The 16,822-nt window shown below is 40.3% G+C and overlaps 1 protein-coding gene across 4 annotated transcripts in view; it reads left to right on the forward strand.

The window, feature by feature from the left end:
• Pibf1 (progesterone immunomodulatory binding factor 1) overlaps positions 1-16,822 on the forward strand; it is a 159,496-nt gene that overhangs the window by 21,618 nt on the left and 121,056 nt on the right. For all 4 annotated transcript variants that reach the window (XM_021181398.2, XM_029468942.1, XM_029468943.1 and 1 more), the window contains exons 6-8: positions 11,623-11,756; positions 14,532-14,640; positions 15,145-15,326. In XM_021181398.2, the coding sequence (XP_021037057.1) occupies positions 11,623-11,756; positions 14,532-14,640; positions 15,145-15,326 (425 nt within the window). The remainder of the gene's footprint in view (positions 1-11,622; positions 11,757-14,531; positions 14,641-15,144; positions 15,327-16,822) is intronic.

Here is a 16,822-nt window from a genome sequence, read left to right on the forward strand (position 1 = left end):
TAATGTATCATCAGGTGGGAGAAGAATGGCTGCGTGAATATGTCTGTAGTGCTGAGATTTTTGTACTTGATGAGTCCCCACTTTCTTTTTGAATGCAGTATTCTCATGTGCATCTCTAGCAAGAAAGGTAATGGACTCAATGAAGAAAGCTATAAAATCTGTGCGGGGAAGATTGCTCAACCTTTACAGCATTTGCTGTACACGGAAGCGAACAGAGTCCTGATCCCCAGAACCTATGTAAATGCCAGGTGGGTGTGGCAGCCTCTGCAGCTTAATACAGCTTTCCCCAGAAGCTGTCTGAGTCCGCTAGCGCTGGGTTTAATTCCCAGCGTCAGCCTGCTGCCTCCTTACCTACGTGCATGCGCTCACTCTCACGCATCCAGCCATGCACGTGCACGTGTGGACACTCATGCGTGCTTATCACACAGACACAGGAAGCAAAAAACACTACAGAATCACATTTTTAGCATGGAAATAACCATATTTTATATTTTAGAAAGCATTCAAGTTTCTAATAGTATTGTCCCATGATTAATAGTATTAAGCAAGAGCAGTTAAATTATATGGCAGGTTTTTCCTTTTTTGTTTATCATTTGGGAGATTCAGATCATTTGGGAGATGTCATTGGGAGATTCAGACATAACACAGAATTAAGTGTGGGCAGCTCGCTTTAGTTGATGCGAAAAATAAGTGCTCCAGGATCTCCCAGGAAAGTATGAAAGAGAAGATGTGGCTAGGGGGTGTGGAATGTGGGAGACCAAGCAAGAGCTCCATGTAACCTTACCACTTCCACAGACAGCTAAGTGTGCTGTTGGGTTGAAAACAAATAAACATCAGTGCAACGACATCTGTCCTTACATTTTGTATATGATAACACAAAACTAACTCCATGTAAGTTAAAAATGATAGAAAAAAAAACACACACACACACAATTACTTTAACAGTCGCTTGTTGTGATAAATCTCCAACCCAAATATGCCCCAGCAATGAAAACACAACTCAATTAATATAAATATATGCTGTGCGCATAGATTGGGCAGATCTACAACTACACTACCATCTTCTCCATTTAAGAGACCCCTTGTAACTTGCGGTTTCTCCAGGCTGGGTGCTTCTGCTCCACTTTCCTTCTTCCTCCTTCTCAATTATATTCTTTCTTTCTCTCTCTCTCTCTCTCTCTCTCTCTCTCTCTCTCTCTCTCTCTCTCTCTCTCTGTTCCTCTCTCCCTCCCTCCTTCCCTCCCTCCTCCCTCTCTCCCTCTCTCCCTCCTTTTCTCCCAAAGCCTTCAGCTCCACCTTTCCCTCTTTCTCTGCCCAATCACCAGCCCTAGCCTTTATTTTATAAATGAAGGTGGGAAGCAGGTTTAAAGGAAATCACCTGAGTGCTGACTCATTCCTTGTTCAAAGCCCCTCACAGGAGAACAGACTTAACATCAAATATAATTAGCCCCAGGGCTATCTGCAACAGTCGCTGAGCTTTCTAACTTACAGTTAACATATTTTTAGGGAATCTAAGAAAGAAACTATTTCCATTTATAACTGGAATTTAGGATTTCATATATATATGTGTGTGTGTGTGTGTGTGTGTGTGTGTGTGTGTGTATGTGTATATATATATATATGTATATATATGTGTGTATATATATATATAAATCAAAAAGATTAACAGTTCTTATGACTCTTGATATTCGGAATTAAATCTGTTAAATACTTAAGAGTTTATGCTCAGCATTACTTGAACATTATAGTAGTTCTTAGAATTTAGAAATCACTAGGTCCTAACTTTAATGCATTTACAAAGAAGACATTCACAATTAAAATATTTTGATAGCTTTATTTGTTTTGTAATTTGGTGTGTTTTACACGAGCTGTTAGAAATAGTTCTCTCAAAGCGGTTCACAGATGTCACTAGATTGTGAGTGGAATCCACATTACAAAAAAACCCTTGAAGAAGCTCTCAATTTATGCTGTTATTAAAGCTCTAAGTGAACTCGAGAATTAGGGAGATCTTGTTGACCTGAAACCTGATACACGTATTTTGATAGAAACAAAGAAGCTAGGCTAAGATAGATAGCTCATCTGTAGCTAGGGGAATGGGGAATGTGGTAGACCAAGCAAGAACTCAGTAAACCTCAAAACTAGCTGTTCTAACTGGACCCTAGTTCAGTCCCCAGCACACACACACACACAAGGCAGCTCACAAATGTTTGTAACTCCAACTCTGGGGGATCTGGCACACTCACACAGAGAAAGATGCAAGCAAAACATCAGGACTCCTAAAATAAAAATAAATAAATCATTAAAAATATATTCAGAAAAAGAAATCAAAGATGGCTTATCTTGAACACACACCAGGATATTTGCAGCCCACAGAGCACCTGAGCAGTCTAGCCCTGGAGCTCAGCTGTCAGTACTGCCTTCAACCATTTACATTCAAAATGACTCAGATGCAGGCCGTCTGCCTCACTGAGTACAGCCAGAGTATTGCATGTTACAACAGAGCATCTCTCATTACAGGGAGGTTAGAGTAAGCTGCAGGCCAATAAAGCAAAACTAAAAGTGGTTACTTCCGTTGGTAGGGTAACATAATGCCTTTCTTTTTCCTACCTATACTTGTTAATACTTTTACTGCTAATCTCAATGACTCAGAAGGCCAGAAATCCATACTTTTGTGACATCGATATACTCACATTCTTTGTTGCTATGTGATATTCTAAACATGATATATTAGGTTCATCTCTCAAATATTAAGATGGAATTTAGCTGAGTATGGTGGTTTGTGACTGTTATTCTAGCTGTCTGTCAGGAAGCCAAGGACAACAGGATTACAAAATCAAGGCCAGCCTTGGCTATACTTTTAGACGTCGTCTTGTGGGGAAAAACTTAGATTTGAATCAGTATCTATTAAAAAACTAGTATTTCAGGTTTGTTTCTACTGTATGCCACCTAGCTATAAACTGTGTCACTTATGGTCTCAGCACAGTGGTTTTGCCATAGGTTCTGCCAGATCTGTGGAGTAGAAAATCATCCAGTAATGAGTGGGCCGTTGATCAGTTCCTATACACTGCTTTTGCTGGTGCTCCGGCGGACATTGTTAGTTTTGGTCTTGGTTCTTTGAGACAGGGCTTCTCTGTTGTGGTGGTGGTGGTGGTGGTGGTTATGGTTGTTTTTTAAAGCTCTGGCTATCCTAGATCTCATTCTGTAGACCAGGCTGGCCTCAAACTCACAGAGATTTGCCTGCCTCTTCCTCTTGAGTGCTGGGATTAAAGGCATGCACCAAGCCGGGCGTTGGTGGCGCACGCCTTTAATCCCAGCACTTGGGAGGCAGAGGCAGGCGGATTTCTGAGTTCGAGGCCAGCTTGGTCTAAAAAGAAACCCCTGTCCAAAAAAAAAAAAAAAAAAAAAAAAAAAAAAAAAAAAAAAAGGCATGCACCACCCGCACCCGTATCCTGTGTACTTTCTGCAGGGCTATGGTTAGTTGACAGAGGTCACAGATTTGAACTCTCATCATAATCCAGTGTCCAGATCTGATGAGAGTATCTTTTTTTTATCTAGATTATATTTTATTTTAAAAATGTTTTCAACATTAAACTAGTAATGTCTTAAGGAGCTTAAGGACAAAGAGCAAAGAGTAGACTCTGGCAGCAGAGCTGACCCTTGGCAGAAGGGCAGTCTACAGCAGTCAAAGGTGACTTAGGCTCCTGACTCTTCTCATGAGTTAGCTCTTTGGACGAAAAGTATTGATCAAGCGAAACTTGTAGAGAATTCCGAGGAATGAATTCTCACTTTTCTAAAACAGTTCAGATGTAAACTGTCGTTCACAGTGTGTCTTTCCAGTGTAAACTGCTTCTGATTGAACTCACTGACCTCCATGCCATTTGATGATGCCATCCTCCCAGTATCCTTAGTGGCTGTCTGGCTATAGTCAGGAGTGCTTCATGTGCTAACCGTCTGCCTTGACACATAGGTTACCACTTTTTGGCTGTATTATGTGAGAGACTGCAAATTGGCCCAGATGGCTTAGAACCCCATTCCATCCAGGCTAATTGCCATTTGGTTCCATGGCTGCTTTTTTTTTTCTTTTCTCTTTCTTTTTTTTTTTGGGGGGGGGGGGGGCTATGGGGAAGGTTCAAAACAAGATTTCTCTGTGTAGTCCTGGATGTCCTGGAACTCGGAAATCCACTTGCCTCTGCCTCCCAAGCGCTGGGATTAAAGGCGTGCGCCATCACTGCCCAGCTCCATGGCGGCTTTTAAATGTGCCTGTCTCCTTTCCTCATTGAGTACTCTTTACTTCTCATGGGCGCATTCAGACTGGATGTCTCATTACCAGTGATGTTCTTTTATTTAGGTTAGCTTTTGAAATTGGATCTGCCGTTCAGTCTAGCCTGTCCATGACCACCGGTCCTGCAACACCTCCCTAAGGATGGCAAATACAGTTTTGCACCACCACAGTAAACTGATGATATTTTAAAAAATATGTATTCGAGAAATAATTGTAATGATTGTTTTAGGGGAGAGAGGACAGAGTCAACTTTGATTTATGTACATATGATATTTGAAGCCATGAAACCTATAATTAAAATTGGGTTTGGGCAGCAAGTTAAATTAGCTTCTGTTTAGTGGTTGTATAGTTACTATAAAATAGATTCTTCAGAAAAACAAACTTGAAATTAAGATTTCTGTGTGATTTCCAGATCCTAGACTTTAAACCTGGACTCCTATGCAAACCATTCAGTCCTCCAGGCTGCTGGTCCCTTGTTTTGTTTCACTGTTAACTTACTGTGTCTATGTGTCATGGCAATGTTTTTAATACAGATGTGTCATTATACTGTGTTCTCTCTGGTTCCCTGTCACCATGGTCACTAAGTTAGTGCCAGCTCCTGCTTGCTTTCTTACCAGTTTTTCCACTACACTGCTTCCCACCCTCTTTGACACGTGAACACACCCCACACACACCCCACATACATAAATACAGACACATGCTTTCAACTCTAGATTTTACATATTAAGAAAAAAGTAATATTTACCTTTCAGTTATAATTTATAATTGATGCTATCTTCCTGCAGATGTCATGATTTCGTAGTTCTTTGCCATTCAAGAAATTCCACTGTGTAAATAAATGTATTACCACATTTTCTCTATCTGTTCATCTTTTGATGGACATCTAAGCTGGTTTTATCTCCTGACTTGTGTAATAGTGCAACAATGAACATGAATCGACATGTATTCCTCTGGTGTGTCATCATGGCCTTATCTTGAAAGGGAGATTGTGAGAGATTTTCTCCAGTGTATTTTTCATCTCTGAAATGCTGAGTATCTAAAATAGCTGCTGTTGTTTGGGCTTAAGAGAATTGGAGGGTGCGGCCCCATTCAAGCCTTTTTTTTTTTTAAAGCTTGTGATACATAGAGAAATTGGAATGGTAGAGCTCAGTTTTTTGTGAATCAAAACCTCATTCATTTAACAACAGATCAAGCAATAGAAATTTCTTTCATGCTGCCTCTCCACCAAACACACACACACACACACACACACACACACACACACACACTACATACAGTATTATTGCTTAAGAGGTGATATGTTATTTAATCTTTAATTTTGTCTGGGAAACAATTAGTTGCTAGGCATATACTAATTTTGAAGTAAACCTTGTCTGTTTGACTCACCTATACTAAACCCTAGGACTATAGAGTCAATCTTTCATAATTAGTTTACTCGTTAAATATTTCTGCTATAATGACTAAGGGTTACTGGGTATACAGAGAAGATAGAACAGGTCTTTAAGGAGCGAGGGTTATGTGTGGGTATAAGGAGAGGGTCATAGATAAGATCATTATAGCATAAAATTATAATTACAGATACAGTATTTTCTACATGAAGATAGCAAACAGCTTGAATGAATGTGTGTGTGTGTGTGTGTGTGTGTGTGTGTATCTCATTGACCTTGGCAGTCAAAAGTGTGTTGTGTTCCAAGTACATAAAGCTATCTAGCAGTGGCAGTCTCCTTGATGCCTCAGATTGCACTTGTTTCCCCTATGTAATTGTTTTCTCATTTCAAAAGAGAAAACGGTACTTGGCTGTTGATTCACTCAGCTGTTACCTAGAAATTCCCACTTTGAAAGGGGTGGAAAATGCAAACTTTGTGTCTACTTCTTTTTCTATAAAAATATTTATAATTTTTTTGCATCTAATTCTATACATTGTCCTCTCTTGCTCCTTCCATAAACATTACTTACAAAACTTTTATATAAAAGCCACAGTACCAGGTGCTAGGATTATGAGAAACTTAATCTTTTGCTTATCTTGTAGGAGGCAAAGAATGGCTGCTTCTAGCACATGCAATCCACTTTTCAGTGGTGAGAGAACGTAAGGTGGACATCTTCCCACAGAACACAGGGGAGAAAGCTGTGGGGAATATAGCCGTTTGCCTTATCCACAGAATTGAACAGCCAAAAAGTGTGGATACATTTTGAGGCACTACACTATTTTCTTTTTTCCAACGCTATGGTAGTGAGGTCTAACTCCATAAACCAGGCTTTGAAGTCCAGCTGCCTCACCTCACAAGTATTCAGCTTACGGACATATACCAACATATCCAACTCTTACGTTTAGTTCCTAAGAGTACCCAAAGCAGATCTCCCTACCCCAAAGAACAAAGTTGTAACTCTAAAGAGAGACTTGTTTACACTTATTGGAAAAAAAAAGTCATATATTATCTTGTTCATTATATTGTTTTTCTCCTCCCCAATTCCTCCCAAATCCACCAACTCCCTACTCACCTTACTTTTTAAATTTTCTTTCTTTCTTTAAAAAAAAATCATCAAAAAATAAAACAAGAAATAGACATACCATAAATTGGAGCGTGAAATAAACAAGAAAAACAACAATCATTTTTTAAAATCCCAAACAGGTAAAATGAGATAAAAAGTCTACAAAAATACCACTGGGTTCATTTTTGTTGGCCATCTAGGTATGAAGCATTGTTAATACTTAGGGAGATTCCACTCCATAGGAATAAAGCCGTTGCTTCTTTTCCAGTGGGAATGAATTGCAGACCGTGTCTTGGTCAGGGATATGAACCCATATCACGTTCTCCTCTTATTGCTGTACCAGTTTGAGGCCTTTGCCAGGCTGCCACAGTCTCTGCATCTGTAAGATACTCTTTCCTTAGTCATCCATCACCTCTGGCTCCTATCAATCGTTCTGCCTCCTCTTCAGCATAGATCTAAAAGGATACTTTTTACTTGAAAGAAATTTTTGATTTAAGAGAAATTCATGATATAAAGTATGTGTCTCTACACTGAACTTCTGGCTGTATTTCCCTATGAGGCATTTATACTGAAGGAAAAATCGTATGTATGTGTGTGTGTGTGTATACATGTGTGTAAACTCTTCTCCATGGCAGGTGCCTGTACTTCCCATATTTGAAAGTCACATGTTGCAGAATGTCTGATCATACTATGAACCCTGAGATTGTGTTATTTACTGGGAAAAAAAACCTGTTTCTAGTTGTGGTATGACTTGACCTTCAATCAGTCTGGCTAGAATATAGACACACCCTTAGTAGACACCTTTAATCTGAAACAATCAAGTTAGTTTATAGAAGGAACCACCCATGTTTGAAAGCTACATCTACTTGGGTGGCAGACAAAGTGATAAATCAGAGAAAGATTTGACAAAATCAGATGTGCCCAACTCTCAGGAGAACAGAGAGGGAAGGGAAGCTACTGAGGGGGCAGTGCAGACGTAAAGGAAGCTCCTTAAGGGGCAGTTTTACTGGGACAGTTGTACAGAGACGGGCTGCAGAGAGAACAAGCTAGACATAGGTGAAAACAGAACAAGCCAGAGAATGAGAAGCAGCCAGAAGATTAGAACAGATTACTAGAGTTAGTTTGGGGCCAAGCAGAGCAAAAGTCAGAGGCCAAGAGAGAAGCCAGATTGAATCAGTTAACTTGGAGAGTTTTGAGCCAGAACAGCTGAGTTGAACCAGCCAGCCAGAGATCAGAAAGATGTAGAAAGGGTGAGTTTATTTAGCAGTAAATCTCAGAGGCTGAAACATTCTAGGCTAGATTAGAGTGTATGGAGGCCAGAAGCTTCCAGGACTAGCCCAGGTTAGCAGATTGTGGCAATAAGCCTCCAAGACTTACGTCAGGTGACAATTCCGTCAAGTGAATGAAAGTTAAAGATGACGTCACGTTCAGATGTGACTGTCTAAGTGTTTGTGCTTTTATTTCCCTCCCCACGCTGTTTCAGTTCTTTTTCAGTACTGTGGATGGAACCCAGAGCTTTGCATGTGCTAGGCAAATGCTAAACGTGCTGTTTTCTGAGCTATATTCCCAGGTCAGGTCTGCAGGTTTGTACACCTTTGCATATCTCCTTTCACATCGGCATCTGCGTCTCTGCGTGTGCACATCATCAGAATACTCAGCCACAGTTCTCAGCTATGTGTTTATAACAAAATTTCCAATTCACATGGTTGAATCAGTCCAAAAGTATGTTTTTCTATCCTCTTAACTGCCTTATCCATCTTTAACATCTCTCTTGTTGATGGCCTTTAATTTCAACTTTCTTTTTATCAAAATAGCCCAAGGCACCTCTGTTTGTCTAGCTGAGCATTACTGGGGAGAAAATCCCATTAGCAGCACCAAGTACTTCTACTTCGTTGTTAGCAGCCTCAAGTGGGGCACCTCTGGGCTTTTTCCCCCTGATCCTTCCAGTCTCCTCAGAGCTGTTTTAGGCCTTCCCTCCCTTCCTCTGGCTACAAACCTCCAACTCACACTTCTCAGTTCTGTCAACTCACTTGATGCTTCACTTCACAAAGAAAATGGAAATTCTCTAATGAGAATTCCCAGGATTCCAGCCTGGAAGCCTAAACATATACCTGGACCCATTCTGGTTTATTTGTGTTTTACTGGTTTTGTTGGGAAGAGGGCCAGAAGGAGCAGAAAACTCATCTAGGAACTGTCTCAGTCAGGGCTACTGTTGCTGTGATGACGCATGTCGGACAAGAGCCAGCCGAGGGAAGGGTTTATTTGCTCACACTTCTATATCACCTTTTATCATCACCAAAGGAAGTCAGGAAACTCAAACAGGGCAGGAACCTGACGTCAGGAACTAATGCAGAGCCATGGAGAGGTGCTGATTTGTCACTTGCTTCTCATGGCTAGCTCAGTTTGATTTCTTTTTGTTTGTTTGCTTGGTTTTTGTATTTGTTTTCTTTTTATTGAATATTTTCTTTATTTATATTTCAAATGTTTTCCCCTTTCCAGGTCTCCGCTTCAGAAACCTCCTATCCCATCCTCCCATTCCCCTTCCTCTATGAGGGTGTTCACCCACCCACCCACTCCCTTCCTCCTACCCTGGCATTCCCTGACATTGGGGCTTCGAACACCCTCAGGCCCAAGGGTCACTCCTCACTGATGTCCAACAAGACCATCCTCTGCCAGTATGCGGCCGGAGCCATGGGTCCCTTCAAGTGTACTCTTTGGTTGGTGATCCAGTCCCCAGGAGCTCCAGAGGAGCTCTGGCTGGCTGTTGACACTGTTGCTCCCCCAATGAGGCCGCAAACCCCCTCAGCCCCTTCAGTCCCTTCCCCAACTCCTCCATCCAGGACCCCGTGCTCAGTCCAATGGTTGGCTGTGAGCATCCACCTCTGTATTTGTCAGGCTCTGGCAGGGCCTTTCAGGAGACAGCCATATAAGGCTCCCTTCAGTAAGTTGCTGTGAACATACTGGAACATATGTCCTTGTTATATGTTGGAGTAAGAAGGTAGACTGTACTGTAGCAAATGTTTTTAATACATCTGTACACGTACTACAAACAATAACAAAAGACTCTCTTTATGTGCATAAACTACCACAAAATTGGTAGAATACTTGCCTTGTATCCAGGAAGCTTTGCATTCAGTTCTCATCAGCACATAATCTGGGTATCATGGTACGTGACTATAATCCAAGCATCGAGAGTGGATTCAGGAGCATCAGAAGTTAAGGTTCACTCTTAGCTAAGTAGTGACCTCCAACCCAGGGATGGAATATACTGAGACCCCATCTTAACAACAGCAGCAGCGGCAGCAGCAACAGCAACAGTAATTACAGTGCCTGACTTTAATCCCAGCAGCAGGGATGTAGAAGCTAGTCTGGTCTGCATGTCATATTCCAGTTCAATCAGAACTTCATAATGAGACCATATCGCAAAACAAAAGTTAAAAAAAAAAATCACAACACAAGGCTCTAAAGTGTTCATGAGTGTTTGGGCCTCCACTTCTCTGTCTTCTGTCCCTACCCTTAGATTCTTAGAGAACTTTGCTGGGTGATTTTTGTAGGTTGTTTTGTTTTGCTTTGTTTTCCTTCAGGAACTATACACTGTTTACCAGTTCATCCCTTTAGAGCACTGTTTCTCAGCCTGTGGGTCACAGCCCCTTTAGGGCTCATTGACCCTTCCACAGGGGTCATCTAAAAGATTGGAAACCACAACTATTTATATTAGGATTCATTACAGTAGCAAAATTATTGTTGTGAAGTAGCCATGAAAATAGTTTTATGACTGAGGTCAGCACAAAGTGAAGACCTGTGTTACAGTGTCACAGCATTAGCAAGGTTCAGGACCCTGGCCTTTCCTGCTGTTTCCGACTAACATGTCTCCTACCGCTTGGGGTTACTTGGGTGTTTTATCTTTTGTCCACCCTGGAAGTTTTGGCAAATTTTGTATTGTGTGTATATTTCTCTGAATTGTATCATAGTCTTTATGCAGTTAGTGTACTATAGATTTGTCTGTGATCCTTTAGTCAAAGAAAATAGAAAATATTATAGACATTAATTTTTATTTAATGAGCATTCATTATGTGGTATACATTTTGTAAGCTCTTTACATGTATTAATAATCTTTGCAAGAATTCCATTAGGTAACACTGATGCTTAGACAAATGTCATATTGTAAATTACTTAACTTCTAGAAACTAAATTCTGGACTCTACCTTCTAATCACAGAGCTGTCCCCTCTCCTGACACAGTTAAATGGCCAATAATGTTTGGCTTTGGCAGAACTGCATCTTCTTTTAGGATATAGGTATTAAATGATGTACAGAGTGATCCTGGGGGGCCAGGGGATGGAGCATCCTCAGCTAAATCCTACAATAAGCTCAGTAGCATTCCATTCTCACAGAGTGAGAGCCCTACTGCAGGAGGCTGTGATGGTCACCCAAAGCAAAGGGCCCTGTCTTCAGATTTCTCACAGTTGTCTTTCAGGCAGATCTTGGATAGAAATTCGGAACCTGCTATTCAGTGGTTGCTTTTTTTTGTTTTGTTTTATGTTTTCAAGAGGGAAGAAACTGTCTTACTCATTTTAGTATGTACAATATCTAGCCCAAACCAGACATGTAGAAATTAATATTTTAAATTTAATTTATAAATAATCTTGTGAATTCAAGATGACCTCTCTTTGGGTAACTATTATAACCTATTTAGACATGTTTTATTTTACTTATAAGGACATTTATATGTCCGTGTGTGTGTGTGTGTCCTTATATATAAGAACATTTATATTTCCTTAGAAAAAGTCAATACAAAATATGATCGATTGTGTTTACTTTGAAATATGAAATTCTTCATTTGATTTACAGACATATGAAGAAGATCGAAGAAATAACGCTGAACTTCTAATTCGATGTCAACGTTTGACCTTAGAATTAGCAGACACAAAACAGTTAGTTCAGCAAGGTGATTACCGTCAAGAGAACTATGACAAAGTGAAGAGGTAAATTGTTAGGGTGGCCATGGGACTTTTCAGTTCTTGTACTCATCACAGTCACCTGTACTTGTATAACCCACACAGTAATGTTCTCCATTTCCTCCTTTGTGTAAGCATATGCAGCTTGATGGATATTGGAGATTTTTAGTTTATGTAGAAATTGCTACCACCCTTTAAAATGTAAGAAAATAGAACCCTGTAAAATGCCTTGAGAATATTTGCTAAGTGTTATTGGCTAGTATGTGGTATGTATTGGTATTTGCCATTATGCCTAAATATAGTAATAATTTGATCTTGGAATCTATGAGAGCTGTGTTCAGTAGACTCCTGAATAAAGTTGAATTTCAAGAGAAACATTTTATAATTAAGTTTATAATGGCAGCTATTGATAATACATAGACTTTCATCATGACACACACATATATATATATATATGTACATATATACATATATAACTTTTTTAATCGTGTCCACCCCTTAGTACCTACCCTGTGTCCCTTCCTCCCCCACTGATCCTCTCTTCTTCCAGCTAGTTCCCAAGAAGCATTTTAAAGTAGTTTGAGATCATATGATAATACTTACAATTGATATTTTGATATCATATTTTCCTCTCTAAATCTAGCAAAATGATAAATATGATGAGAAAAAGTATAATCACCTGAGTAATCCGAGTTCCCTGACTCATTCCTGGCGGCTGAAACAAGATGAGTCACAGCTGACAATCATCAAGGTTGTGTGATCAAATAATGGGTGTTCATTATAGGATTTTATTATGTTTTTACTTTTATAATAAAAAAATTAAGAAGAAAAACAAAACCTTGATTTAAAAAAAATAAGCAAGTCTATCTGTTAAAAATAGGACCGTAAGAAAGAGGAAGGGGTTCTAGTCCAACCTTTTGGTTTATGAATGAGTTTTAAAAATATGGACAAGCCATGTATGGTGGCAACAGTCTTGTAATCACAGCACTTGGGAGGCAGAGGTAGGAAGATGATGACTTCTTGAGGACAGCATGGGCTACAGCAGAAATCCTGATTCAGAAAACCAAGCCCAGGACTCAGTGTGGCTCATTGGTCACGCACTGTGATCCTGGGTTCACTCAGCAGCACTACAAAGAATAAAAGGAGAAGCCATGAAAATATAACTTAACCTGAGCACATGCCCCTGGGTAAAGTCTCCCAAATGTGCAAAATTAATCACTGTATAGATATTATGTTATCTCTAGAATTCAAATGTTCTGAATAAGGAATTTGTTTCTACATAAAATTCTATGTGGCAGCTAAAGCCATCAACTTATATCTGAGTCACTTTTGTCTCAGCAGCTCTACAGCCTCTGGCAGAACATAATGTTCGCAGCTTTATTTTGTAATTTAATTCCCTTGACCCAGTGTGTTTTGATTTCTAGTAACAGGAAGTTCTATTTCAAAATTAATAATTTGGGCTGTGATCATTGCTAGTTCAGCCATTTTTTCTTGGCACAGACCAGAGAGAGGGAAGGTGGAAGAGTGTACTACACTGGACAAAATCACATTGAAAGGTTTAGTTCCAGTTAATACCACAGTGGTCAACTGAAGAATCTCAACCAATCAAATATAATAGAATATAGTATACTCCTATTTATAACCTAAATATAAAAATAAATACTGATGGGGGCTGGAGAGATGGCTCAATGGTTAAGAGTACTGCCTACCCAGGGGTCCTGAGTTCAATTCGCAGCAACCACATGGTGACTCACAACCACCTATATTGGGATCTGATGCCCTCTTCAGGTGTGTCTGAGGACAGCAATGGTGTACTCACATACATACATAAAAGAAATTCGTCAAAGAAATATTAAACAATAAATACTGACAATCATAGTCATAACCCACTGATAGACTATGAACCTATGAGGGGATGCTAGCAGTAAATGGGGAAAGATCTGAATAGTACATTTCAACTAATGAACATCTGTGTATGGCTGGACGGCTGCTGTGTAGCCTCACTGATGTGAAAATATTTGATTCAGAATTGTGACTGGAATCTGCAGCCTCAGGTAAAATACATTAAGGAGTAGGCCGTTTGTATCATCTAAACAGCACAAAGAAAACAGTTCTGTGGCGGACGGCTGAGGAGTCAGTGAAACAGCTTCCAGGCCAAGTTCTAACTAGGGAAGGGGAGTTAGGAGCAGCCTCTGTGCTCAGTTTTAAAGATGCCTACTGAAGGTTTGGACCCTGTTCTTAGGCTCACGGTTCTGGGAGACAGCTCATCTGAAAGGAGAGCTTTAAAGTATACTGTTATTTGTAACAGTTAATTGTAAGCCACGTGTAAGAGAAATAGTGCCCTGCTGCCTGCTGCTTGCCTGTGTGCTGCTCTGCAGTATCAGTTATAAATTCTGACAGGGTTTACCCTGAGAAGGCATGAATCTATCGTTCGGTTCTTTTATTATTTGTTAAGTTTCTTCTAGCTGTTTAAAAGCTTTGGCTTTAAGGGAAGGTTGAAGGTGAGATGGGTATGCTTGTAATTACAGCATGGGAAAAACAGGACAGCAGCATTGCTGTGAGTTCCTGGCTAGTGTAGGCTAAGTGAGGCCATGTCTGCAACACCAGTGGGAGAAACAAGGTCATACCTTAGAGCATAGGTAGTTTACTGCTTAGTGTAACTTAGGGATTGATGCTCTAACACTAACGCTCACAGACACACACAGAAGCCCCAAGGCTCGGCTCAGCTTCCTGCCGCTCAGCGTCTGCGAAGGTGGAAGAGGTGTCCGGCAGTCACGTGTGTTTGTGATTTTATTTTCACAGTGAACGAGATGCTCTGGAACAGGACGTACTCGAGCTTAGAAGAAAACACGAAGTACTTGAAGCCTCTCACATAGCTCAAGCTAAAGAAAGGAATGAATTATCAAAAGAGGTAAGCTCCTGCTTCAACCCACTCATGTTTTATCACATATTGAGGAGCAAATAGCCCAAGATAAAATTACAGGAGGAATCTTATTTTTCTCCTCTTTATGTAGTTACCAGAAAGAAGGAAAAAGACAGACAGACAAACAGAGACCAGACAGAGAGACAGAGACAGAGGGAAGAGAAAGACTACAAAGAAGAGACTTAGCAGGCATGTTTTGCATTAACAATTGCCAAGAATTATCACTTCTTAAATGGAAACTTTCTAGCCAGACTGTGCTAATGCACACCTTTAATCCTAGCATCCAAGACAGGCCTATCTCTGAGAGCAAGGTCAGCCTGGTCTACAGAGCAAATTCTAGGATAGCAAGGGCTACAGGGCTACACAGAGAAACCATACCTCAAAACCTACCCACCCCCCTCCACACACACACACAAAGGGGTGGTTGGATACAATACACGAGTCAGCCTGGAGAAGGAGCACTCACGCTGGGCATGTCTCTGATTCCCATAGGTCAGCAGCCTGCAGCAGACAGTCACCCTGCTGCAGAAAGATAAAGACTACCTCAATCGTCAAAACATGGAGCTCAGTGTACGCTGTGCCCATGAGGAGGATCGGCTGGAAAGGCTGCAAGTTCAACTGGAAGACACCAAAAAGGCTAGAGAAGAGATGTATGAGAAATACGTCACGTCCAGGCAAGACTCGTTGCTTTCCTAGTAGTTGATGTAAATGAGCACTTTGTGGGTGGGGCAGAAGTGGTCTCTGGGAATGTAGTACTTAAGGTCTACACTGAGGAAATCCTTCTCGTTTTGTTTCCTTCCTAGGTTTTCTTTTCTAGTTGATTTTCTTAGAGATACTGTGGTCTTCCAGTAACAGCAAAGGCCTGCTTCTTCTGTAGTTAATTTTTTTAGTTAGCATATATTTATTATTATAAAATTATTCCTATATGACATCATATACTGTGTTCACACTCACCACTTCCCCTTACTCCCTTGTTTCTCCTCCCAACAGCACCATTGTTACTTTCATCCCTTCTATACATATTTTCATAACATAAATTCTACATGTGAGAGAAGGATTTTTTTTTTAAATCTTCCAGGCGTGGTGGCACACACCTTTAATCTCAGCACTTGGGAGGCAGAGGCAGGTGGATCTCTGAGTTTGAGGCCAGCCTGGTCTACAGAGTGAGTCCCACGACAGCCAGGGCTATACAGAGAAACCCTGTCTCGAAAACCAAAAAAAAAAAAAAAAAAAAAAATTTGTCTCGAAAAACCAGAAAAAAAGGTGGGGGGACGGGGCTGGTGGGTAAGAGCACTGACTGCTCTTCTGAAGGTCTGGAGTTCAAACCCCAGCAACCACATGGTGGCTCACAACCACCCGTAATGAGATCTGACTTCTGGTTCGTCTGAAGGCAGCTACAGTGCATTATAATAATAAATAATATATAATAAATATAATATATTTATAATATGTTATATATATAATAAATAAAATAAATAATAAATAAGTCTTAAAAAAAACATCTGCCCTTTTTCACTGAGCATGATCTCCAATTGTCTACAGTGTTTTGCGAATGGTGTGACGTCATTTTCTTATTTTTCTTCTTTTTTGTTTATATATGTATATTCCTGTACTTCTGCACAACAGAAGAGATCCCATTGTAATGGTTCTGAGCTACCACATGGTGGCTGGGAATTAAACTTCGGAACTCTAGAAGAGCAAACAGTGCTCTTAATCCCTCCAGCCTCTCATTCTCTTATTTTTAATGAATTATATACACACACATTTGTACAAATAATACAACTTTTTTTTATTATTGCGTGTATGGTATGTGGGATGGGTGGCATGCTTGTGTCACAGAGCATGTGTAGAGGTCTGAGAACAATTTTCAGGAGTTCTCTCCCACCATGGGATCTGAGGATGCCCTCCATCAAGCCTGCACAACAAACGCACATAGCTGCCGAATTCTTTGCTTGACTTCCCTCAGTTTCTTTATCCATTCACCTGTTGAGGGATAGCGAGGCTGGGTTCATATCTGTGTAATATGCTGTGTTCCAGAGTGGTCGAGCTGGAGCTTTTCAGTTTGCTAAGGGAATTCTTTTTTTTTTTTCTTTTATTTATTTATTTTATTTTATTTTATTAGGTATTTTCCTCATTTACATTTCCAATGCTGTCCCAAAAGTCCCCCATA

This window comes from Mus caroli, chromosome 14 (assembly GCF_900094665.2).
Source record: "Mus caroli chromosome 14, CAROLI_EIJ_v1.1, whole genome shotgun sequence".
Taxonomy (NCBI): Eukaryota; Metazoa; Chordata; class Mammalia; order Rodentia; family Muridae; genus Mus; species Mus caroli.